The 27,191-nt window shown below is 45.5% G+C and overlaps 1 protein-coding gene across 1 annotated transcript in view; it reads left to right on the top strand.

The window, feature by feature from the left end:
• Positions 1-27,191, top strand: part of pla2r1 (phospholipase A2 receptor 1) — a 57,879-nt gene that overhangs the window by 7,437 nt on the left and 23,251 nt on the right. Inside the window, exons 5-16 of the mRNA XM_084337574.1 lie at positions 4,214-4,327; positions 9,870-10,019; positions 11,255-11,449; positions 11,757-11,920; positions 14,411-14,521; positions 17,235-17,347; positions 17,649-17,818; positions 18,156-18,364; positions 20,761-20,906; positions 21,156-21,240; positions 21,870-22,005; positions 26,125-26,160. Of these exons, the coding sequence (XP_084193700.1) occupies positions 4,214-4,327; positions 9,870-10,019; positions 11,255-11,449; positions 11,757-11,920; positions 14,411-14,521; positions 17,235-17,347; positions 17,649-17,818; positions 18,156-18,364; positions 20,761-20,906; positions 21,156-21,240; positions 21,870-22,005; positions 26,125-26,160 (1,629 nt within the window). The remainder of the gene's footprint in view (positions 1-4,213; positions 4,328-9,869; positions 10,020-11,254; positions 11,450-11,756; positions 11,921-14,410; positions 14,522-17,234; positions 17,348-17,648; positions 17,819-18,155; positions 18,365-20,760; positions 20,907-21,155; positions 21,241-21,869; positions 22,006-26,124; positions 26,161-27,191) is intronic.

Raw genomic sequence — 27,191 nt, 5'->3', positions numbered from 1 at the left:
TAGCATTGTTAGCTGCATGCTAACGTCAATGGAGTATGCCATTATAACAATATAGCATTGTGGCTAGAAGCTAACATTAGCTCACGCTACTTAGCCAGCATGAAACTGATGATATCGCGAGCTATCAGTAGTTAGATAACATTAGAGACAACGCTGTGTGTATTAAACAAAGGTGAATAGATGACTGGGCCATTTTGTTTAATGCTTGTTAAGTTGAAAGAGGAACTCTGAGCTAACAGGGTCTGAATCCTGATAGCTCACGTTAGCCAGCTGCTCATGCAATCGGTAATGCTAGCAGAATGAATGGATGTAAACTTTATTTAACATATTGCATATGGGTACAATACAATACGGCTCAATACAAACAATTGTTAAGGGAATGCAGACTGTTGTAGCTTGGACTGGGGTCCTTATAACAATAACTTGACAACACATGGTAGCTGAAGCTATTTGGGACACGGAGCTCTGTCCCAAACACACACACTGTTGTCACCGGAAAGGCACGCAGATGGTATCTACTGCGCATGGGCGTTTTCGCAACAACTGCTCCGTGCTGACTACACGCTGTTGTCGACTCGTTTTTTTTGCGTATCTCCAAACGCAAACACAATTTTGCGTTTCAGCCGTATCCACAAAAAAACGCCAAAAAACGCATTTCTGTGTAGATAGGACATGAAACGTCGTCAAAACGTATAAAAAAACGCCAGGAATACACTAGTCTAACCATAGCCTTAGATACAGCTACAAAACTCTGAATCCGACTCAAAATCTGTCACAAGCCATTACAGTCAGAAATAGCCCCACATGAGCAGCTTCTTATGAGTCATCTCATAATGTGTCTGGGATGTCATACAGTACATGGAGCAACAACTTAAGTGACACAGAGTTAAGTGTGGTTGTGTTGGAATTAGTGACCAGGGCAGGCAAAACCTCACATAGGCGTGACTAAAGATGTGTGTAAGGAGAGGAAAGGGAGCAGTTTAACGCTTTCACTACCACACTACAGACGGTTAACCATCTGTAGTGTGGTAGTGAAAGGGTTAACCTTATGTAGTGTGGTTGTGAAAGGGTTAAACATTTGTTGTGTGGCAGTGAAAGGGTTAACCTTCTGTATTGTTACAGTGAAAGGGTTAACCATTTGGTAGTGAAAGGGTTAACTTGAAAATACTTATTTATTTGGGGATATATGTAGTTTTGTAATAGCTCCTGTCAATCAAAGGAGGTCAGACTCATTACAACTTTGCCGAAACCAAAAGTTAACAAGGATGGGATATAAATAATGCGAGAGCAAAGAAGATGATGAAGATGGACTTTGCAGAGGTTATATGAGGTAGATGATGAAGATGGACTTTGCAGAGGTTATATGAGGTAGATGATGAAGATGGACTTTGCAGAGGTTATATGAGGTAGATGATGAAGATGGACTTTGCAGAGGTTATATGAGGTAGATGATGAAGATGGACTTTGCAGAGGTTATACGAGGTAGATGATGAAGATGGACTTTGCAGAGGTTATACGAGGTAGATGATGAAGATGGACTTTGCAGAGGTTATATGAGGTAGATGATGAATATGGACTTTGCAGAGGTTATATGAGGTAGATGATGAAGATGGACTTTGCAGAGGTTATACGAGGTAGATGATGAAGATGGACTTTGCAGAGGTTATACGAGGTAGATGATGAAGATGGGTGGACATGTAAATATAAACAAAAGTGAGCTGTTTACCAGAAAACAAAGATTTGAATTCTACTACATTCTATACAAATACAGCAACGTTTTTATTAAACTAGTCATTTAACTCTATGTAGTTAACAATTGATTGAAAGAGGCAAAAAACACTCACATACTCATACACCCACAAATCACTTATAAACTTAAAGTGGCATTTGTAAATGGTGAGTACTTTACACTTCAGATTAGGGGTTGCTGTTACTTCTGGCCTGGTCAGACGTTCCTGTAGTGTTCGCGGGTGGGAAGCCGATGGGATACGAGTCCTGGTCATTGCATTGGTGACTCCTACTGGTGGGTTAGAGCAGGGAGGGGATCTGAGGGAGATAGTGTGAACCTCCACTAGGGCTGCACAATTAATCGGAAAAAAAAATCGGGATCTCAATTCATAGACCTATGCAATCTCATTTCTAAATTATGACGATTTTTTAAATAATTCTTTTACTTTAAAGAAATGTCAATTTTTTATATTTTTTTTACTTTTTACTGACATTTTTTAAATGATGACAAAATAAGAATCGTGTGAGCGAATCGTGATCTTAATTCTTAGAGAGAAAAATCATGATTCACATTTTAGCAAGAATCGTGCAGCCCGGGGAGCTCCAGTAGCTCACCGCGTATCTCGGCGCTATTTCGGCGTCGGGGACAACCGTGCGCGTCACGGATCTGGGGTACACGAGTTCGACTCCCGGACTCGCCGTATTTTCTCAGAGTGTCTTTCCCCCGATCTATATCCTATTCAACCTGTTTCTGTCGGTCATGCTTGACCAGAAAAAGCGATAAACGCTAAAAAGAACCAGCTGACTGGTCAAAGTAAAAAAAAAAAAAAAAAAAAATCGTGCAGCCCTAACCTCCACACGCGTTACGCTCTCTCAGTGAAACTCCTCGCTGTCGGGTGAAAAGAAGCTGCTGGCGACTACTGTACATGTATTGCAGAGAGACATGTGGCTACACCCTCAGGCTCTTAGCGACTAAATTGGTTAGAAAATGGGAGAAAAGGACAAATAAAACAAAACTATTAGGGGCTGCAAAAACGTCTACAAATTGTAATACATGTTTAATAAATTGTTATTTATGAATATAAAAGAAACAAAGATGATGATCAAGATTAGAAATGCCTGGGGTTCCATCCTCAGTTGGTTTTTAGATGTGAAGTACATGTATATGACCAGCGATATCACTAACTCACTCAACAGTAACTCACTCACTCGCTCGTTGTTAGTAGTCATGTGCAATTTGCTAACAAATTGTTGGGATTAGCAACTCGTTCAGCGACCATGCACCATTGTTTTCTACTGAGCCGTGTTGAGAGGGAGGGGTGCAGGAGTCAGCGAGTGGACAGGTGATTCGGGTAGGCGGGGTCCAGTGAGTCTCTTCACTTCATTCAACGGAGAATCTAAACTGAATTCCCGAATCACCTAGGGATGGGCGTGAGTAATCGATTACTCAAGTACTCGCTGTTTCAACTGAACTTGTTTTTTTATTAAATTTTTTTTTACAAAGTGCTTGTTTGTGCCACTGAAACAGTTGGTGTGAGTTGTTGCAGGAAGACAACACTGGTCAGCTGTGGAGCGTGGGAGTGGAGCGCGGAAACTTTGCTGCGTTGAAAGCTAGCTTAGCTTTATCTAAAAGGTAAAAACAGCAGTTCTTGTTCATGCACTGAAAGAATCAAATCTGTTAAAATAATCGGTCTTCCCACCACTAGTTAGCCACTCTGCCCCTAGTGGCAGCTCACAGGAAATGCGTTTCACTTTCACTTTCACTGTTTCAGATTTCTACATGCTACATACTATATTGTATGCAATTTTCAGCATGTGATCGGTTAGTAGTATGCAAATAATCTATGCGACTGAGATTTGTATGCATACCAAAATCACCAACATTTGGAGAATGTAGTGCATGGTTGCTACACGATTCTTTGCAGCAGGTCATTTCCAGTGTAATTTTTCTTTCCAGGTCAGTGAAAATGTTCCAAACAAACACAAAACACAACAACATACTGATACAAGCCACTGAAGCATAATGTCTGTGTTTTTTGGCAACACTGAATATCCTCCTGATTGTTTAGCTAGCGAGTGGAAACAGCTGTGACTGTTTTTTCTCTTTTTCTGCTATTACGAACGCCCACGTCCACCTGGGTGTGTAGGTCCTCCCAAGTATGTAGTATGTTGCACATACAGCACTCCATGCACTACACAGTAATCTCCCAACAGTATGAAGTATGATGTACAAACTTTATGTATGTAGTAGATACAATGAAGCAGTGTGTCCTTGTTGATGGCTTAACCCTTTCACTACCACACTACAGACGGTTAACCGTCTAGTGTGGTGTGAAAGGGTTAACCTTCTGTAGTGTGGTAATGAAAGGGTCAACCCTTTGTTGTGTGGTAGTGAAAGGGTTAACATTCTGTATTGTCGCAGTGAAAGGGTTAACCATTTGGTAGTGAAAGGGTTAAACTCAGCCGCACCATGTGTCCTCTGCAGATCGGCTGGCTGACGTAGGGGTGATGGTGTGGATCGGACTGAACCATCTGAAGGACGGCAGAGGGTGGCAGTGGTCTGACGGAGCACCGCTAGCCTTGGTCAACTTCACCGCAGGTACTGTGTCTCCCATATGATTATATTCAACATGGATATGTATGTATTTATGTATATACAATCTCAGAAACCCACCTTGTTTTCTTTTTTATATCCATTTACATTCCAAAAAAAACTTAAAACAAGATGGGTTTCCGAGGGTGATGTATATATAGACTTGCCGCTGTGCACATACATCTACATTACATAATGTCTGCATGTGTCTTATGTGTGTATGTTTGGATGTACCTATTTTAATAGTGTGGTGGATACGTATGTGTGGGTATGTACAGAAAACAGGCCTGGGGTGTATATACATGGTAAATGCCTGTAGAATTTCTACACAAAGGCAACACTTTATACAGCTTTTCATATATGTTTGGTGTAGGAATGAATAGATTCAAGATTCAAGAGTTTATTTATCACATACATACCAGGACAGACAGTGAAATGTGGTTGGCCATGCCCGCTACGATTGTGCAAGAATACAATAGTAATAATAGTAAATAGTAATACAAATAGTAGAATAGACTAGGGCTGGGCGATATGGCAAAAAATCATATCGCGATAACGATATGATAATGTTATATCATTCGATATCGATAATTATCGAAATAGTTATAAGTAAAAAAAAATCTAAAAAAAAATATATATATATATAATTTTTTTTACCAACATATGTTTATTTTGCAGCAATTCTTTGTCGTTGCCACCATCTTTAGTGTTACATCCCCTCACACTCCAGTTCTCAGGCTGCAGCGAAAGTAAACCGGCTTCTCTGCTGGCTGTGGCTCCAGGGTAGTTGAATAGTTCTGGCTCTGCTAGTTTCTTTTCTTTTTTTGATCCACTTTTTCTCCCATTTTTTCTATATTTTTCTCCCATCCCAATTTCGTATCATCCAATTCAACCCTCCCCTGTCACGAACGCTGTTTCTTGCCTCCCACAAGCCGGCTGCAATGTGGACTAAGTCATACATAGCACAAGTCCCCTCCGGTACTTGAGGTAACAGCAGTCGCATCTTTTCACCTGCGCAGCTCTATCTCTCAGTGGCGAGGAGTAACGCGTGGGAGGCTCACGCTGCCCCCGACACTTCCTGATTCTACTGCGCAGGCGCACCAACCGACCTGTAGGAGTCGCTGTCCACAACGCCCGATCCCCACCCATCAGTTTCCCACCCTCTAATACTGCCAATTGTATTAGTACGGACGACCAGCTAAACTGAAAACAATGTGGAGAGCTGGATTCGAACATGCGAACCCAGCGTCTCCACATTGGTGGCGAGTGCCTTGCCCACTACACCACCTAGCCGCCCTGCTAGTTTCTTTTCTATCTTTTGGCGCTTTTTTGGTGGACAAACCACCGCACATGTGCACCGTGACTCGTGACTGGAGTCTAGCTCTGCTAGCACACAAATCCTACTGTGTACAGACGGTTTCAAACTGTATTTTAAATTAGACTCAGGGTGATTTTGCTGGAGGTATGACCCCCCACCCTGACCGCCTGGGGCCTGTCACTTAGAAAGTCGGGAGTACTCGGTTAATTGATTACTCCCGCCCATCCCTAGTATGGAGTAAGGCAATAAAATAAAAGGTTTAGTTTCCATTAAAGCATATTGGACATTTTAGACATTAATCTCTTAACACTTTGAGAGCCACTCACGGCTAATCTCGTGTTTACGATAGTTACGTTGAAAGCCACTCACGAGATTTCTCTGAATTATTATTATAATATTTTTTTAGCGATCTGAAATCATATTGCATCACGCGAGCCTACCCTAGCCTACCCAAGGGCCGCCGGCGATCAGATGTGAAAAAAGCGCCCCCTATCGTCTCACAGATGGTAAATCACCCTTTTGGAATGGACTCAATGAAAATGGATGGGGGAAAAAAAATATTCCAGTCCACATTTTCCAGTCCACTGATGCAGCCAGGGTTACCATAGTTCATTCTGGATCCTCTGAGCCCCGCGGATCATGAGTTCTACTGTATACACGTTAGATCTATACACTTATCGATTTTTTCGAATGGTGATCAGGAATTGGAATATACCATTTGGATACCATCTGATGTCAGGTAAGGAATCTATGTTATCAGTGTTAGGATAATCAGATTCGTTTTCGAGGAGATAATAAGCTTTTTTGTGATATGTGCTCTATCTGTTTCACTGTAAAATCCATGAGGAAATGAAATCAGCTATTATCAGCGCGCGGCTCGAACGTGCGTGCATGCACGTATACTATTGATCATCTAGCGTTTATTTGAAAACTATTCATAAATAGGCAGACAAATATCAACGTTCTGGAATATTCCAGTAAAAGGCGATTATCACAGAATGGGCTGTTTTTCACCTGAAAACGAGTGCTTTTCAAAATGCTCTCAAACGGAAATGAAGCGATAAAAAACCATCTGCCTTGACAACACTGACTGGAAAATTATTCTTTGATAAGCGACGGGCAGATTAGACACATAGCCATAATTTAAAACATAGATTAGGCGATATTAACGTTAACATTGGCGCCGATGGTGGCATTCAAGCACTAAGTCGTGCGCCCCCTGGTGGCACTGAAAGTGTTAACAAGCACCCCGAAAAGTGACCATTTTTGTTTTTGTTTTTGAGGACTGCATACTCTTTTTGCAAACCAAAATACTATACTTTGTACTTATAGCACATGAATAAGCCTGGTCTCTTTTGAAAGATAACATTCTGAAGTTTCTGATACAATAAAGAAGGATCACTTTTAGTGCTAATGAAAGTAACATAGGTCTGAACTTGAGTATCCAAAAATAGTATATCCAATTTTCTTTCCAAATCTCATAAAAATCTGTTCAGAAATTAGTGATTAGGAGTGATTTTGGGTGGGCGGCTACGTGGCGTAGTGGGCAAGGCGCTCGCCACGAATGCGGAGACGCTGGGCTCGCCTGTTCGAGCCCAGCGCTCCACATTGCTTTCAGTTTAGCTGGTCGTTCATACTAATACACATTGGCCGTATTAGGGGGTGGGAAACTGATGGGTGGGGATCGGGCGTTGTGGACAGCGACTCCTACAGGTCGGTTGGTGCGCCTGCGCAGTAGAATCAGGAAGTGTCGGGGGCAGCGTGAGCCTCCCACGCGTTACTCCTCGCCACTGAGAGATCGAGCTGCGCAGGTGAAAAGATGCGACTGCTGTTACCTCAAGTACCGGAGGGGACTTGTGCTATGTATGACTTAGTCCACATTGCAGCCGGCTTGTGGGAGGCAAGAAACAGCGTTCGTGACAGGGGAGGGTTGAATTGGATGATACGAATTGGGATGGGAGAAAATATAGAAAATGGGAGAAAAAGTGGATAAAAAAAAGGAGTGATTTTGGTAAACTGTGTAAAAAAAAAAAAGGCTCTCCAGGATTCCATTTCCTCATTGACTTCAATTCATTCTGCGTTTTTTTTCTCTTCCTGTTTTCACTCGTGACTGTATCGCCCACGTGGGGTATCATTGGAAAGCCACACCCATTGGCTACATCCCTGTCCAATAATTTTCGAGATCGGCAAATGATTGACGGAGCTAAAGCCCTGGGAGTCTGGGGTGGTAATCTGACTGACGTGTACAATGGCGCACGCCTCACATATTGGCATGTAACTCGAGAACCGCTGAACGGAGTTGGTCGAGTGAGGTGGCATTCGAACGGCAACAAATAGGGCTTTAATTGTATATATATATTGTATAAAGAAATTGCAGGCCCGAGCTGCCAGACGCTCACAAAGTGTCGTGTCGCGTCGGTGGGCAAATCGTCCTAAAGAGGGGCCGGGCCGTTGAAAAACTGGTTTAAATTGACTGAATTTACAGGATGGACTGATTTGAAGAGTGCTTTTATCTTCACTGGCTTGAACTGTAGAATTAAACGAGACAAAGTCCACTGGTGGTGGTGGTGGTGATGATGATGATGACCACAGCGGTTCCCAAACCTTTATCAGTTAGGCCCCCCCTTGTGTAGTTGGAAACATTTAGGCCACCCCCTTCCCCCAACAATATATTTATATTTATTTGGGCCAAATGTATCATTGTAGTCAGGAAAGCATATTAAAAGAACACCACACCATCTATTTTGTATTTCCTTCGATGGGTCTCTTTTCATGCGAAGATTAAACTTTAGGTTCCTCTTAGTGTTTTGATGTATTGGGAAAGCAGAGGACTCTGAGGGGAGAGCTGTGCTTCATCACGCGTTCTTGTTCTTGGCTTTGTGACGTTAGCGTTACCTGGAACGCTTGTTATGAGTGCACCGGCTCTTCTTTTAGTTCCTGACTGTGTCAAAAAAGGTTTCCATTTAGTTTTCAGATTTATTTTCTCTCCCCGGTTGGATAGCTAACGTTGCATCAGCAAGCTAGCTCTTTGTGTGTTGGCAACCTAGCAACAGTGTTTATTTACAGCTCTTATGTATGCAACACATTGTATTTAAATCTGAATACATTTAGTTCCACTCTGATTTGTTTGTTCCACTGCTAGGCTCTCATAGCCAGACCTCTCTCCACACCGTGTTAGCGCTGTGCCAGCATTCCACTAGACTAGTGGAACAACCATGGAACTATAACGGAACAAGGTCTTTTTTTCTCCCTCCACCCCATCCCCCTGTTTGCCCCGGGCCCCCGGAGGGGGGCGCACCCCACAGTTTGGGAACCCCTGCCCTACCAGATAAATTGATAACAAAAACAACACAACATGATGCAACAAATAACTTTGGGCCCTACCCAGCAAGAATGCTGGTTTTCAAAGGGTTCCTGTCCTGCAGAAAAATAAAAGAAAGCAACAGGGCTTAAAGAAGAGGATATTTAAAGTGATAGATATTTAAAAGAAGAAGAGAGGAAATGAAGAGAAGAGAGGAAGGGCAGAAATAAAGAGATTGAATGTGTCTTAGTCCTGTGTCTCTTAGTCCTGTTGCAGTATGTATGGCCTCATTACCCAAATCAGTGACGTTTGTGATGGGGACAAGAGTAGCCTACTTATGAGGGAAGGCGTAAGATGGTATTATATCTGATAATATAGTTTCATTGATGTTCATTTAAAATAATGATCAAAGTTCAATGCACTAGCTCATGTGTGTGATTATATCTTTTTTCCTTCTTTTTATTATTACTATTGTTACCATTTTATCCCCAATTTAGTCGTTATTATGCCAATTCCCCGCATAGTCCTGGTCGTTGAGTTTACTCTCTGTCGGTCTGGGGAGGGTGTAGACTGCCACATGTCTCCTCCAACACATGTGGAGTCGCCAGCCACTTATTTCACCTGACAGCGAGGAGTTTCACTGGGAGAGCGTAACGTGTGCAGAGGTTCACACTCTCTCCCCCAGATCGCCTCCCTGCTGAACAGGCGCCCCGCGACCGACGAGTCGGAGTCGCTAATGCAACAACCAGGACTCATACCTTCCCTCACACCGGCTCCCCACCCGCGAACACTGCCAATTGTGTTCGTAGGAACTTCTGACCAAGCCGGTAGTACCGCTACTGGGGATTGAACACTACCCAGATGTCCGATTGATATAGTTCTATAACGTTAGGTTCTGAAAGTATGATTATGCCTCCTGGTGCCTCCAGGCCTGTCTCCCAGCCCTCTACAGGACAACAAACAGTGTGCGGTTTACAGCTCTGCAGCCGACGGCCATTGGCAGAGCCTGTCCTGTGAGTCAGCTCTGCCTTACATCTGCAAGAAGACGCCTAACGACACCAGGAAAGCTGAGCCACTAGGTGCACACACACACACACACACACACACACACACACACACACACACACACACACACACACACACACACACACACACACACACACACACACACACACACACACACACACACACACACACACACACACACACACACACACACACATGCATATGCAAACACACACACATTCAACTAAACTGGACTTTGAAGAAGTCTTTATTTATTGCACACATTGACAATGTCATCAATCACACACATGCGATGGGCAGCACACACAGGAACACACGCATGCAATTTTTGTGTTTGGGTTGCCGGTGAAATTTCGTCTCTGCACTTGACCCCACCCCCCAAGGGCAGCCGGGAGCAGACATGGGCTGCGGTGTGGGGCCAAGCCTGGGGACCAATCCAAGTGCTCCTGTCCATCCTCATCAGGGATGCGACAGCGTTAGCGATCTGTTCTGCATGATTTCCATGACCCCACATGACCCCTATTTACACATAACACTCACTCACTCACTCACTCACTCACTCACTCACTCACTCACTCACTCACTCACTCACTCACTCACTCACTCACTCACTCACTCACTCACTCACTCACTCACTCACTCACTCACTCACTCACTCACTCACCCACCCACCCACTCACTCACTCACTCACTCACTCACTCACTCACTCACTCACTCACTCACTCACTCACTCACTCACTCACTCACTCACTCACTCACTCACTCACTCACTTACTCACTCACACACACACATGGGGTATCCTACTAGAACTCAGTTGCTCTAGATATAGCGGAGCAATATATTATATATTCTCTCCTCCTTTCATCTTCTCTCCTCTCCTTTCCTTTCCTCTTCTCTTCTCTTCTCTTCTCTTCTCTTCTCTTCTCTTCTCTTCTCTTCTCTTCTCTTCTCTCCTTTCCTCTTCTTTCCTTTCCTTTCCTTTCCTCTTCTCTCCTCTCCTTTCATCTTCTCTTCTCATCTCATCTCTTCTCATCCTCTCCTTTCCTCTTCTCTTCTCTTCTCTTCTCTTCTCTTCTCTTCTCTTCTCTTCTCTTCTCTCTTCTCTCTTCTCTCATCTCTTCTCATCCTCTCCTTTCCTCTTCTCTTCTCTTCTCTTCTCTTCTCTTCTCTTCTCTTCTCTTCTCTTCTCTTCTCTTCTCTTCTCTTCTCTTCTCTTATCTCTTCTCTCTTCTCTCCTCTCCTTTCATCTTCTCTTCTCTTCTCATCTCATCTCCTCTCTCTTATAGAGAACTGGCAGTATTGCCGTACAGAGTGTGCAGAGGGCTGGCTGGCCCATAATGGGTTCTGCTACCGGGTTCTGTCGGAGGCGGAGGCAGGCAGCTGGGAGGAGTCATCCAGGGCCTGTGTCTCTCAGGGGGCCAACCTCACCAGCCTGCACTCGCTCTCTGAGGTGGAGCTGCTACTCAACCTGCTGGCTAACTGTAAGCTTCACCATGGAGGTGTGAATTTAATATTGCACATTTATACAGGGATGTCCCATAGAGAAACTTACAGGCTTGTGTGTGTGTGTGTGTGTGTGTGTGTGTGTGTGTGTGTGTGTGTGTGTGTGTGTGTGTGTGTGTGTGTGTGTGTGTGTGTGTGTGTGTGTGTGTGTGTGTGTGTGTGTGTGTGTGTGTGTGTGTGTGTGTGTGTGTGTGTGTGTGTGTGTGTGTGTGTGTGTGTGTGTGTGTGTGTGTGTGTGTGTGTGTGTGTGTGTGTGTGTGTGTGTGTGTGTGTGTGTATCCATAGTCTCTGGGGAGAGTGCAGAGGTGTGGATTGGACTGAGGACGAGGACATGGAGGACGGCTGTGGAGTGGTCTGACAGCTCCCCAGTTACTCTGACCCTCTGGCACCAGTACCACCCTCCTCCCTACCTGGTGGACGGCCCCCTCTGTGCCAAGGCTGACGCAAAGGTGAGGACTCCCTCTCTCTCTCTCCCTCTCTCTCTCCCTCTCTATCTCTCTCTCTCCCTCTCTCTTGCTCGCTCGTTCTCTGCCTCTCTGTCAAAACCTGTTTGAGGAAGTGTCGGGTTACACTATGCGCTACAACCATAGAGGGGGCGTTACTGCAAATCAGTGCTATATTCATGTCAGCAATACCGTCAAATCAGAACAGCTTAGTTGAGTGAGGGAAGATCTCGTGAACTCGAGACTAGACTGATGAGTCAATATGATCATTAACGACACAGACCACATTGATATAATCCCCAATTGCTAGGAAACAATGCTAAACACTGGAAAAGGCCATTTATAATGCATGGGACCTTTAAATGCTCACAGGAAATCTTGTCTTGTGTTCTTTTATCATGCGAATAAATAAACTAAACTAAACGTATGTTTCAGTGGCGTGAGACTTTACTTTGGCTTGTGATATGATGACATAACAAGGACACATGGTGTCAAAGATTCATTCAATCATTATTTATACTTTTATGTCATATAATACACATATTGGCATGTAAAAGTGATTTTTTTGTAATACTCACAAAAAATGAGTAATTAAACTAATTTACAGTGCCGTCGAGATGTTACAGTCACAAGTGTCACAGTGCGTTCATAAATATAAAGACATCAGACAATCAGAATAATTAAGAGCAAATTTTTATTTATTTTTTTAAACTTTGACCAGTCAGCTGGTTCTTTTTAGCGTTTATCGCTTTTTTCTTCGCATTCATACTTGGTCAAGTTCGACCGACAGAAGCAGGCTGAAAGGGTTCAGATGGGGGGGAAGACACTCTGGGAAAGGCACGGCTGCCGTCCGGGATTCGAACGCGCTCAGCCCCAGATCCGTGACGAGCACGGTTGTCCACGGCGCTGAAATAGCACTCGCGGTACGTGGTGAGCTACTGGAGCTCCCCCAAGAGCACATTTTTAAATACATTTAAAATAAATATTTTTAAAAGAATAAAATAGCAAACAATTAAAACAGAGGTAATAATTTAAAAACAATTACATATTGTGGTGACCTGAGATTGGTCATTAAGGTTCTAAACCGACCCATAGACCTAGAGTGTCCAGTTTCAGTGTTTCCTGCAGGGTATTCCATGATGTAGGGGCAGAAAAGCCAAAAGCAGATCTACTAAGTTCAGTACAAACTCTAGGCACTCTAAGTGTAAGCCAAAAACTGGATTGTGTACGACAGGGTTCAGTGGTCCATTCCAATAAAGAACTAATATAATTTGGAGAATCTCTAATTATGGCTTTATGAATAAAAAGATTCCAATGCAACTTACGTCTCTCTGCCAGAGAGGCCCACCCGACCTTATTATATAGGATACAATGGTGAGTACCATAACTATCACCGGTGATAAATCGGTCAAAGATGAGAAGCATCGCAGGCTTTAACCCTTTCACTACCACTCTACAGAAGGTTAACCTTTCACTACCATGTGGCAGTGAAAGGGTTAACTGTCTGTAGTGTGGTAGTGAAAGGGTTAACCTTATGTAGTGTGGTAGTGAAAGGGTTAACCCTTTGTCGTGTGGCAGTGAAAGGGTTAACCTTCTGTATTGTCGCAGTGAAAGGGTTAACCCTTTGATAGTGTGGTAGTGAAAGGGTTAACACACACACACACACATGATGAAACGGTCATCACGTATCAACCCTGATATCCCTATCTATCCAAATAGACAATGGTGAACGGAAATACTTAGCTAACGGATAAACACGGTACAGAATATCAGTCAAATGTAATTGTAATGATTTTCTACTAGCAGCTTTCACACCACGGTCTTGAGATAATTGTAGTGCAATTGGTTGTATAATTTGTTGTTGTTGTGATGTCAAGTTGACTGAGTCAGTGACATTGCCGAGAGGTGTATCTAAAAACGTATTTACAAGCAAGAAATTAATGCGTAGATGTAAAATGTTCTCATATCAGGCTTATAACATGTTATATTATAACATGTCATGAAGTCATCTATAAAGCACTATTGTGGCTATAAAATGAGTTTGTATTCATATGGGACATTATGAGCTATTGCATATGTTAATAATCATTATAAACGGTTAGGAACACCTTACAACACTTTAGTTCAGTCATTAAGTTTGGGGATCTTGTTAAAGAAATTGTACCGCTTTTGTTCTGCAAATAGTTATCATCTATTTATTACATTTATTACTATGTGCTTTTTTTTCAGTGACGTTTTTTACAAAAAAATAGACAATTTTCATCTAAAGAAATCCAATGTTTTCTCTTCCTGAAAAAAGTGCTAATCCATGAGTGTCACTCTGATCTGCACTTGACTGCAAACACGTCCCGTCAAATCCCTGGAGATGATGTTTCCATAGATCTTTAATGTTTTCAGGAGAATTGTTTGGCTCCTCTATTGAATTGATCCCATGATATCTTATGTATACTGTGCATGTAATGTATATTATTAAATAAATGGTCTGGTTGTCTACAGAAAGGTAACTGGCTGTTAGCATCCTGTGATGAGAGCCTGGCTGCAGTGTGTAGGAGAGAAAGCCAGACTCCTCTTCATCAGGCTGGAGCATGGGACGAAGGTTGTCCTGAGGTACACACACGCACACGCACGCACGCACACACGCACGCACGCACGCACGCACGCACGCACGCACGCACGCACACACACACACACACACACACACACACACACACACACACACACACACACACACACACACACACACACACACACACACACACACACACACACACACACACACACACACACACACACACACGCACCTCTAACCCTATAATAGCTTGTCAAACATAATTTTGTCCCCAAATCAGGGCATGTCACACAAACACACACCAAAATAGAAACAAAACCTAGAGCATGATCAACATAATTGCACCTTGTCTGCTGGATAATCACCTAACAACTTGGAGTGTGTCTCAGCACTCCAACAGGCATTCCATCTCACAGTTAGGCCTTTCACACCGGCCGGTTCCCGAACGTAATCTCGAACCGGCCGGCGCGTTCACACCGGGGAGAAATCGGTGCTCAGTGTTTTCTTAGAGGGCCGAACTAAAGCCTCCATCATGTGCCGAACCAATTATTCCCAGTGTGAACGCACCGGCCGGTTCGAGATTACGTTCGGGAACCGGCTCCGGCCGGTGTGAAAGGCCTAACTGTGATCTAATCTGACACCACTAAGTGTATAATGTGATGTGTCCTGTTTGCCAGCGCTTTCTGCGGAGATGTGAAGCGCTGATACAAGTCAGGCATTGTGGTTAGAATAGCTCCACAGTAGGCCTACATTATCGGGAACGCGTCACCGAGAGGAGAGGCAGGCGGCTGGTTCAAGTCCTGGGTGAGCTGGCGTGTTCTGCCTTCAGCAGAAGCACAATGATCTGATTCAGACCACTTGATGACGTATTGTCTGGCATTCGTGTCACACCCCTGACTTGTGTTTACGGGAATATCAAACGCCTGACTCATAGGGCTGCTTGATCATTCTCCAGAGCATCGAGCCAGAAAATAGCGCACGAGGCAGACGACCAATATCTGATACCGATATCAATTCCTAGGCCTAAACTTTCAGTATTAGCCGATATAGAGTACTGATTTGATACATATTAGGTATAGATCATCAGTTTGGGATCATTGGACAATGAATGAGAGATAATGAAATGTCCCCCATTAGAGAGATCTAACATGCTTCTATGTGTCAAAGGTGCAGCAAATCACGTCACTTTTCTACATTTCTACCATGTTACTTACCAATGGTTCTTGGTTCTCCGATACCAATATCTTATTTTAGCCCGGTATTTGTCCGATATCAAATGCCATTATCGATATTGGTGCATCCCTAGTTTCTGTAGTTTCTCTGTTCTACGGTTTTGAGAATTCCACGATGGCTTAAGCTACAGTACAGTAGTCTCGCTGTCATGGCGTTTCTGAATGAATTCAACAGAGAACAGAATCCATTCTGCTGTCACATTCCTTCCTCGTGTGAGTTTTGGCTTTGTAGGCCTTTCGTCCCCCGGTGCGTGGAGGGGAGTCGGGGGTCTTGGGGGCCAAATGGACACCACTTGTGAAAACACACACACACACACACGCACGCACGCACGCACGCACGCACGCACACACACACACGCACACACGCACACACACACACACTCTGCATCACAGATGGGCTTACTTAGTTAGAGATTAATGCCCCCCCCCCAACTCACTTTTGACTGCTTCTCTCTCTCTCTCTCTCTCTCTCTCTCTCTCTCTCTCTCTCTCTCTCTCTCTCTCTCTCTCTCTCTCTCTCTCTCTCTCTCTCTCTCACTCCCTCCCTGCACTTTGCCGTTAGAATGTGACTCTGTAACTCTATTCAGCTTCCTTAATCGCTATAAGTCATTTCAGGTGTGTGTGTTCATGTGTTTGAACTGAAGCACTGAATAAAGCTTATTGTAATAACTTTTGTCTGCTTTAATTTTTTGCCACGTTATATCTTTTTACAATAAAATGATATCAGTGTAAAGCAATACTGAGTTGCTGCTAGTAATTTAAGGCCAATTTTGTAAGCTCTTTTTGAATAAATTACTAGTTTAACATACAATTCAGGATAAATTAATTTATGATTGTATGTATTGTGGCAGATATCCCCCCCCCCCCTCTCATGGATATGTGAAGGACGGGAGATATTATTGCCACGGAAGGAGTAGAAACAATTAGGTAGCTGATTAGTACTGATAGAACACACCTGCGCATCATTAGTCCACCCACATCTCACGTGCACACACCCCAGACACACACACTACAAAGACACTAAGTTAGTCAGAAGTAAGTTGAGTGGAGGTGAGGTTGGAGTTGTGACATAGAGAGAGAGATTGTTGTGTACGGAGTTTTGCAAGGTGAGAGGTAGTGAGAGGAGAGGTGAAGGCGAGAAGGTGTTCATTGTGTACTGGACCCTAGACTGGCTGAGAAACCCCCTTGTGTCCTGACCCTGGACCGGACGACTACCCTGAGTATTGAACAATCCCTTTTTTGTGTACGAGAGCCTTTTTTGTGTTTTGTTTTTGACCATCGGACTGTATTACGACCATTCTCTTGCCTATCGAACTGAATTCTTCCCTTATTCAATAAATATTCTCATTGATTGATATTGCTCTTGTGTGGACATTCGAATTTGTTTGTATTTGAACCGTGGCGAGTCTGAACCCCACTAGGCTCGTCACAGTATTTATTTATATATATATATATATTTATTTTATTCAACAACATCCAAATTGCTTGGTATTTAATTATTTTTCTCTGCTTCCTGTAGGGCTGGAAGCGACAGGGTCACTCCTGCTACATGGTGACCAACCATGAGCAGACCTACGAGGATGCAGTGATGGGATATTACTGCAAGGCTCCTCTCCTCACTGTGGAAAACAGGTTGGCTGTTTGATTGTTACTGATTGATTGAATTGTTCTAAAAAATAAATCACTGCTTCAGTTAGCGGCAGAATTTCCGTCTCTTCTCTTACATACTAGATTTGGTTAAATTTAATTCTGCATCTGCCCCCCGCCCTCTCCACTCCTCTCCTTTCTCCACTCCTCTCCTTTCTCCACTCCTCTCCTTTCTCCTCTCCTCTCCACTCCACTCCTCTCTTCTCCTCACCTCTCCTCTCTTCATCTCTCCTCACCTATCCTCTCTCCTCTCTTCATCCCTCCTCTCCTCTCCTCTCCGTGTCAGGTTTGAGCAGGCGTTTGTGAACAGTCTGTTGAGTGACAGTGGGGTGAACGGCAGTGCTCTCTACTGGATCTCCCTCCAGGACCAGGGGAGGACAGGAGAGTACCGCTGGTTGGGGCACAACGGTTCCTCTCTGCCTCTCACCTACAGCAACTGGAACAAACACCAGCCTGGTAGGAGCTAGGGCTTTACCCCGGAACACATGCACTGTGATTGAATTTAGCTGCTCACTTTAATGAACCCTGCTCTTACTGTTCCACCAGGGACTGTAACTTTTCAGCACTGGCTTCTTTCTTGTGTTTTTAACATTCAAAGCGGCAGTTAATACACTGCAAGAGTGCTGCACTTCAAACAGGTTTCCAATAGTCGCATAACCACAAAAGCTACAACCAGCGCTTCTGTTCATTTTCTTCAAACATCTGGGTTTAGTGCTTAAAAGACACGTCCCTTTAATGCTCATTGTGTTTCCTGGCTTCCCTCATCCCCTTCACCCCCCCCCCCCCCCCCCAGTCAGCTCTGGTGGCTGTGTTGCTATGACAGGTGGCCTGGCCCTTGGCCACTGGGAGGTGAAAGACTGCAACTCCCAGAAGGCCTTCTCTGTATGCAAGCAGAGTGTCAGCATGTACCAGGTTGTGCAGCTTCCAGAGCACCACATTGACGCCAACGCCCCCTGTCCACCAGGCTGGGAATCACACTCTGGGCTGCTCTACTGTTTCAAGGTCAGACCTAACATTCTCTGACTATTCCATCCACCTTTTTTCTACCCTGCCCCTCTAGCTTTTGTGCTCTATTTATTATTCATAATCATTTACATATACACATTTTCTGTAGTTACTGTCTACCTTCACCCCATGTCGGCTACTCTATGTAAAATACAGACATTAAATGAAGATGGGAGACAGTGTTGTTTTGACACTGTTTGTGGTTTGTTTAGTCTGAAGGGCCAATTGTGACAATGTGTTTCTTAAAGGGATATTTCACTTCAGTATAACTAGTTTTAGCAGTCTTACCTCATCTAGAGTGCACCTAGTAAGTGTATCTACAAGCAAGCTAGCAACCACGGCTGTCCCTGTCATCCGCTGTCAACACCACCATTCCTCCCATTCCACTTCCATCAGGGACATCAGTGGTCACTAGCTTACTTGTAGATGACTTTAGATAGAGGTAAGAAGACTGCTGAATTTTGACAGGTTATACCAAAGTGAAATATCCCTTTTAAGGCTTTCAACAAATTGAGGCAAATTAAGCCACTGTTATTATTATTTAAAACCTTTATTTTACCAGGTAGTCACTTGAGATCAAATATCTCTTTTTCGAGCAAGACCTGACGCCATCTACAATGCCGTTTCCAACACACTTTCGATCCACAAACTTTCTGCACAAGTTCATATCGGTGTGTTGATGTGTATTAGTGCATATGGATGAATGAATGTCGATGTGCATGTGGTCTGATCATTAGATTCTTTTGAGGTGGGAACCCAGTCAATGAAAAGGCCTTGCAGCCAAATTAGATGAAAACCCAATTAGTGGGACGCCAGTCAAAGAGACTGGGGTTTAATTCTGTCGAGACACTGGTCACGTCACACAGAGCAAGTTTGACTTCATCTCCTATCTAGTACATGATGGTAGCTGAGAGTAGTGAGATTCTAAACAGAACCCTACGTTATGTTTGACATTTTCTAATGAGACAAGTAGATTAGATGCAGCCTAAACGCTGATAGTAAAGAACAGACTGTTCTGGTCAGGCGCCAGATATGACCCGATGAATGTATTTCTACTCTAAACAATACAATGTCCAGGGGCGGCTACGTGGCGTAGTGGGCAAGGTGCTCGCCACGAAATGACGGAGACGCTGGGCTTGCCTGTTCGAGCCCAGCGCTCCACATTTGCTTTCAGTTTAGCTGGTCGTCCGTACTAATACACATTGGCCGTATTAGGGGGTGGGGAACTGATGGGTGGGGATCGGGCGTTGTGGACAGCGACTCCTACAGGTCGGTTGGTGCGCCTGCGCAGTAGAATCAGGAAGTGTCGGGGGCAGCATGAGCCTCCCACGCGTTACTCCTCGCCACTGAGAGATCGAGCTGCGCAGGTGAAAAGATGCGACTGCTGTTACCTCAAGTACCGGAGGGGACTTGTGCTATGTATGACTTAGTCCACATTGCAGCCGGCTTGTGGGAGGCAAGAAACAGCGTCCGTGACAGGGGAGGGTTGAATTGGATGATACGAAATTGGGATGGGAGAAAAATATAGAAAATGGGAGAAAAAGTGGATTAAAAAAAAAAACAATACAATGTCCTTCAGATAGCCTTTTTGTGACCCCTGCAGCGCCATTGACAAACAAAATAAAACATACAGTAGTTTATTTTTTATTTTTTATCTACTTTTTCTCCCATTTTCTATTTTTCTCCCATCCCCAATTTCGTATTGTCCAATTCTACCCTCCCCTGTCTCGAACGCTGTTAGGCCATGCCTCCCACAGGCCGGCTGCAATGTGGACGAAGCCTTGCATCACGTGTCCCCTCCGGTACATGAGGAGGCAGCCGTCGCATCTTTTTCACCTGTACAGCGCAATCTCTCAGCGGCGAGGGTCTGCGTGGGAGGGACACGCCGCCCCCATTGCTTCCTGATTCTGCCGCGCAGGCGCACCAACCGACCTGTAGGAGTCGCTGTCCACAACGTCCGATCCCCACCCACCAGCTTCCCACTCCTAACACTGCCAATTGTGTTAGTATGAAGGACCAGCCAAGCTGGTAGCAATGCCGAGAGCTGGGCTCGAACCCAGCATCTCCTGCATTAGTGGCGAGCGCCTTGCCCACTGCGCCACTTAGCCGCCCCAACATACAGTAGGTTCAAAGAGAAAAGAGCCATCTGATATCTCCCTGGCATCTTACAGCTTGTCCTAATTACCGGATCACACACTGCTACTAAGTCATCCTTGTAACAACTGAGTTTATATGGCCTCTAGTGAGTAGTAGCTTAATACTATTGGCTCCTACAGTGTTGCCATGTCAAAGTAGGTGAAATGCACACCTGTATTAGAACTACAAGTGTTGCGGCTACTTCCGTAATTTTTGGGCCTCCCACAGTGTTGACAGTTGACAGTGTTTTCTTCTAGGTGTTCCACGACGAGAAGGTTCTGATGAAGCGCTCCTGGGCCGAGGCTGACTTCTTCTGTCAGGCCCTTGGGGCCCAGCTGGCCAGCTTCCACCACTATGAGGAGCAGGTGTTCGTTAAAGGGCTCCTCAGCACCATGTTTGAAGGGTTAGTACAGCCTTGTGGGCCTAGTCAGCACAATAATACTAGTCAGCAGCACATTAATATCTAGTCGGCACATTAATATCTAGGTTAATGTGAGGATAAAATAAAGAGTATATATATAATATAAAGGTTACGGTGAGGTGTGTATTTGTTTGAGTCTAACATGTATTAAGTGCAGTAGTTTATTAACGTAAGATGTGATTTAGGTAGACTGTAAATCCTGTATACATGTATGCGGTTTCTCCTCTCCAGAACAGAGGGGCGCTGGTTCTGGGTAGGCTTGAATAAGAGAGACCCTGAGCAGCCAGGGGCTTGGGAATGGTCCGATGGGACTCCTGTAAGTACACGTGCACACAAGCTCACACACACACACACGCACACACACACACACACACACACACACACACACACACACACACACACACACACACACACACACACACACACACACACACACACACACACACACACACACACACACACACAAGCTCACTTGCTCATTACCCAATTCAATTTCGGTTCACAAGGTCCCGATCCGTTTGATTCTATATCGATTCAATTAGGCTTGATGGCGCTGGTTTCAGGGGACCAGCACATGCCATTGTTTTAAAAGATTTAAGATGAACTGAGTTTCCATAGTCATTCCGCAGAAAATCAGCGCAAGGAAATATAAATAACATTTAGCGAAAATCCACTTAGAAATGGTATGGATTAAATAATTGATCTCTAGATTTTAAGAATCGATTTGATTTTATACAAATGTAACTATTTGAAATGGATTGTTTCTATATTTCCCCCTCCTAATACACACACATACATGTTCATAAACCTTTTCATGTGTATTACACTTGTTCATCTTGTAAGTCGATCCATGTATCCACATCAGAGCACACTCTTCACCTTCAACAAGTATTAGGGGATGAATGGCTGTTTGCTGTTCTGCCTCTTGTCTGCCTGTGTGTCCAGGTGGTGTCTTCCTTCATAGAGGATAAGAACGAGGAGGATGACAGGAGGAACTGTGTCGTGTACAGCGACCTGACCAATGCACTCCTGCCTCAGCCCTGTGATGCCAAACACGAGTGGATCTGCAAGATGTACAGAGGTGCTTGAACCACCGGGTCGATCTATTCTGCATAGTACCCTATACCCACACCTCCCATCCTACCCTGAGCCTCTCCTCAACCCTACCCTACACCCACACCTCCCATCCTACTCTGAGCCTCTCCTCAACCCTACCCTACGCCCACACCCCTGCCCTACCCTACCAACCCCACACCTCTCCCATCCTACCCTAAGCCTCTCCCCTACCCTACCAACCCCACACCTCTCCCATCCTACCCTAAGCCTCTCCCCTACCCTACCAACCCCACACCTCTCCCATCCTACCCTAAGCCTCTCCTCAACCATCAACCCTACGGAACACAGCACGAGGAGAGCGTTTATGGGGTGAACACTAGGAAAGCTGCAGGCCCAGATGGGATAACAGCACGAATACTTAAGTCCTGTTTTAAGTTTCAAGTTTCTTTAGTTTCAAGTTTCTTTAATAGTTGTCATACAGAAGTACAGAATACTTTCATACAAAATGCTTCTTACTGTTACGCTCCAGAGACTGTGCTAGACAAGATAGTATCAAATAACATAGTATAGCATGTAATTTAGAAGAAGAAAATGAGGTCACAGTGTTCGGTATAGACATATGTACAATGTTCTGAGTTACCATATAATATACAATACTATGCAGTGTACTAATGTACAGTACTATATAGTGCAAAGCAGAAATGGGATGAGGTACAATTTAGGTACAATTTACAGTAAGGTGTACGAGTTGTAGTGCAATCCTTCATCAATAAATATAAAGTGTGGGGAGTGGGTGCTACAGTGTGTTTGTTTAAAGTGGGTGTGTGCTATAAAGTGTGTGGAGTGGGTGCTACAGTGTGTCTGTTTAAAGTGCGTGTGGATGTGTGTGCTATGTGCGTTTGGTGGTTGTTGTTGTGTAGTGTTCATTGTTCGTTTAGCAGTCTGATGGCCTGGGGATAGAAGCTTCTTCTGAGTCTTTCTGTGCTCGCCTTGAGACTCCGGTATCGCTTGCCTGACCGCAGCAGTTCAAAGAGGCAGTTGTTCGGGTGACTGGAGTCTTTAATGATTCTCTTAGCCTTGCCCTTGCAACGCTTGTTGTAAATGTTCTGGAGGGTGGGGAGCCCCCCCTCCAATTGTGCGTTCGGCTGAACGTGTCACTCTTTGTAGTCTGCTTCGGTCTTGTGCAGTGCTATTCCCAAACCAGGAGGTGATGTTGCCAGTCAAGATGCTCTCTATTGTACATGAGTAGAAGTTCTTAAGGATCTTCTGACTGACTTGGAACTTCCTTAGGCGCCTGAGGAAGTAGAGGCGTTGTCGTGCCTTCTTCACAACACTGTCAATGTGTGTGGTCCATGTCAAGTCCTCGGATATGTAGGCTCCGAGGTACTTAAAGCTGTTGACTCTCTCAACCGGTGCCCCGTCGATGCTGAGGGGGCTGTAGTCCTTGACCCCCGACCTCCTGAAGTCCACAATCATCTCCTTTGTTTTGCTGACGTTCAGGGAGAGGCTGTTATCCTGGCACCATCCCGCCAGGACCTTGACCTCTTCCAGGTAGGCCCTCTCGTCGTTGGCAGAGATCAGGCCCACCACCACTGTGTCGTCAGCAAATTTGATGATTGTATTGCTACTCCGCTGAGCCACACAGTCGTGTGTGTACAGGGAGTAGAGGAGGGGACTCAGAACACAGCCCTGGGGGGCCCCTATGTTGAGGGTGATGGATGAGGAGGTGCAGTTGCCTGCTCTCACCACCTGGGGTCTGCCAGTCAGGAAGTCCAAGACCCACTGGCAGAGGTCATAGTTCAAGCCCAGGTCTCTGAGCTTGGCTATGAGTATGGAGGGGACTATGGTATTGAATGCCGAGCTGTAGTCGATGAATAGCATTCTCACATAGTTCCCCTGCCTCTTGTCCATGTGTGATGCTGCTGTGTGCAGCACATGGGCTATGGCGTCCTCCGTGGACCTGTTGGGGCGGTATGCAAATTGCAGGGGGTCCATGTTGATGGGGAGGGAGGAGCAGATGTAGCCCTTTACTAGCTTCTCAAAGCACTTCATGGCTATGGAGGTGAGAGCTACAGGGCGGTAGTCGTTGAGGCAAGCAGGCTTGGATTTTTTGGGTACAGGGATAATAGTGGACTTCTTCAGGCAGGTGGGTAACCAGCTATCCCCAGTGTTCACCACTATATTCAAACTATCCCTGGCAGAGTCTGTGGTCCCTGCCTGCTTCAAGGTGTCCACTATAATCCCTGTACCAAAAAGACTCCTCCCCAGCAGGCCTAAATGACTACAGACCGGTGGCACTCACCTCTGTGGTCATGAAATGCTTTGAGAGGCTGGTCAAGGATTACATCTGTGCCTCCCTCCCTAGTAACATGGACCCATTGCAGTTTGCATACAGGACAAACCGGTCCACTGAGTGACAACGCGGTCTCCCAGGTACTGCACAACACCCTTTCTCACCTTGACAGTCAGAAGGGGGGCTATGTGAGATTGCTGTTCATTGACTATAGTTCAGCTTTCAATACAATAGTCCAAGTTGATCGATCTGGGTCTGAACCCCACCCTGAGCGCCTGGACCTTCTGACCGACAGGCCCCAGGCGGTCAGGGGGGGTGGACATACCCCCAACTCAATCACCCTGAGCATCGGGTCCCCCCAGGGCTGTGCCCTCAGCCCCCTGCTGTATTCGGTGTACACACATGACTGTGTGGCCAGGTTCAGCTCCAACTCTATAGTGAAGTTTGCGGATGACACAGTGGTGGTGGGTCTGATCTCTGACAACGACGAGAAGGCCTACCGGGAGGAGGTTGATGTCCTGGCATGCTGAACATTGGTAAGACCAAGGAGCTGATCGTGGATTTTAGGAGAATACAGAAGGGGACACACGCCACTGTGGATAAATGCGGCTATCGTGGACAGGGTGAGCAGTTTTAAGTACCTGGGAGTCCGCATCAAAGAGGACCTGACATGGACAACACACACAAAAAGGCAAAGCAGCGCCTCTATCACATGAGACAATTAAGGAAGTACAGAGTATCGGGGAAGATACTCCACTCCTTCTACTCCGGGGCTGTGGAGAGCATCCAGACTGGGCACATCACTGCCTGGTTTGGAAACTGCACTGCCCAGGACAGGAAGGCCCTACAGAGAGTGGTGCGCTCAGCAGAGCGTACTACGGGTATTGAACTACCACCCCTGCAGGACTTATACAATAGGAGGTGCAAATCCAGAGCCTGCAGAATAATGAAGGACCCTCACCACCCCAACAATAGCCTGTTCAAGCTGCTGCGGTCAGGCAAACGCCTCCGCATACACGCAGCAAGAACAGAGAGACTCAGGCTCAGCTTCTTCCCCCAGGCCATCAGAACATTGAACACTGATCTCTCCACACACAAGCACACAAGAACACACACACATACACACACACACACACACACACACACACACACCACACATTCTGCACTCTCTCACACACAAACACACCACAGGTCACTTTAAACACACAAGGAAAGGTCACTTTAAAGGAAAGAAAAAAGGTCACTTTAAAGGAAAATAAAAACATAACTGGATGTTTTTGTATAGTATAGTTAGGATAGCATAGTGACATAGAGTATAACTGTATATTGTATAATAGTGTACATAGGACTCATTACCTTTTGTATTTTATAGTACTTTTATCATGTCTATTTTATTTCTATTTTATTCTATTATTATTTGTATTTTTTGCACAATTGAAGCGACCACCTTCATTTCACTATATGTCTTGTGTATGTATGTGATGAATAAACCCCATCCTACCCTAAGCCTCTCCCCTACCCTACCAACCCCACACCTCTCCCCTACCCTACCCTACACCCACACCTCTCCCCTACCCTACCCTACACCTCTCCCCTACCCTACCAACCCCACACCTCTCCCCTACCCTACCAACCCCACACCTCTCCTCTCCCCTACCCTACCAACCACACACCACCCTACACCCACACCTCTCCCCCACACCTCACCCTATCCTACACCCACACCTCTACCCTACACCATACGTCTCCCCCACCCTACCAACCCCACACGTCTCCCTCACCAACTCTCACTCCTCAAAAACATATGGTTTTATCATTCTCTATTGGAATAATTTTCTATTTGTCCTGTAGGTGATGAGCTGAACAAGCCGTACTGGTACACTGAGCGTAAGTTACCTTCTTAGCATGATTAGCTACACTTCTTAGCATGATTAGCTACACTTCTCTTAGCATGATTAGCTACACTTCTTAGCATGATTAGCTACATTTCTTAGCATGATTAGCTACATTTCTTATCACCGCATTGGTCCGAATATAAGACTCTTTTTTAAGACTAATCTTTGGAAAATTTATTTTTGGAAGACCAAATCTTGTTTTTAAAAAGAAAATATTTGTATTTGAAAATAATGATAACAAAACATCTTTTGGTTAAAAAAACCCGCCAGGGACTGGGATCCCTGCACGTGCCACTGGTGCGTGTTTGGAACCCGACTGTCTGCCCACAGAGCGCATGGCGGCTGCGGCCGGAAAGCTGTAGGGGACCCGGACCGATCGGGACAGAGCCCTGGAGACCAGCTGTAGGGGACCCGGACCAATCGGGACAGAGCCCTGGAGACTAGCTGTAGGGGACCGGGACCAGGACAGATCGGGAAAGAGCCCTGGAGACTAGCTGTAGGGGACCGGGACCAGGACAGATCGGGAAAGAGCCCTGGAGACCAGCTGTAGGGGACCAGGACCGATCGGGAAAGAGCCCTGGAGACTAGCTGTAGGGGACCCGGACCGGTCGGGACAGAGCCCTGGAGACTAGCTGTAGGGGACCGGGACCAGGACCGATCGGGAAAGAGCCCTGGAGACTATCTGTAGGGGACCAGGACCGATCAGGACAGAGCCCTGGAGACCAGCTGTAGGGGACCCGGACCCGGACCGATCGGGACAGAGCCCTGGAGACTAGCTGTAGGGGACCCGGACCGGTCGGGACAGAGCCCTGGAGACTAGCTGTAGGGGACCAGGACCCGGACCGATCGGGACAGAGCCCTGGAGACTAGCTGTAGGGGACCGGGACCCGGACCGATCGGGACAGAGCCCTGGAGACTAGCTGTAGGGGACCCGGACCAATCGGGACAGAGCCCTGGAGACTAGCTGTAGGGGACCCGGACCGGTCGGGACAGAGCCCTGGAGACTAGCTGTAGGGGACCCGG

The sequence above is a fragment of the Notolepis coatsorum genome, assembly GCF_963971535.1.
Source record: "Notolepis coatsorum genome assembly, chromosome: 20".
NCBI classification, from domain to species: Eukaryota; Metazoa; Chordata; class Actinopteri; order Aulopiformes; family Paralepididae; genus Notolepis; species Notolepis coatsorum.
The sequence above is the reverse complement of the archived record's forward strand: the minus strand, read 5'-3'. Positions and strand labels throughout refer to the sequence as shown.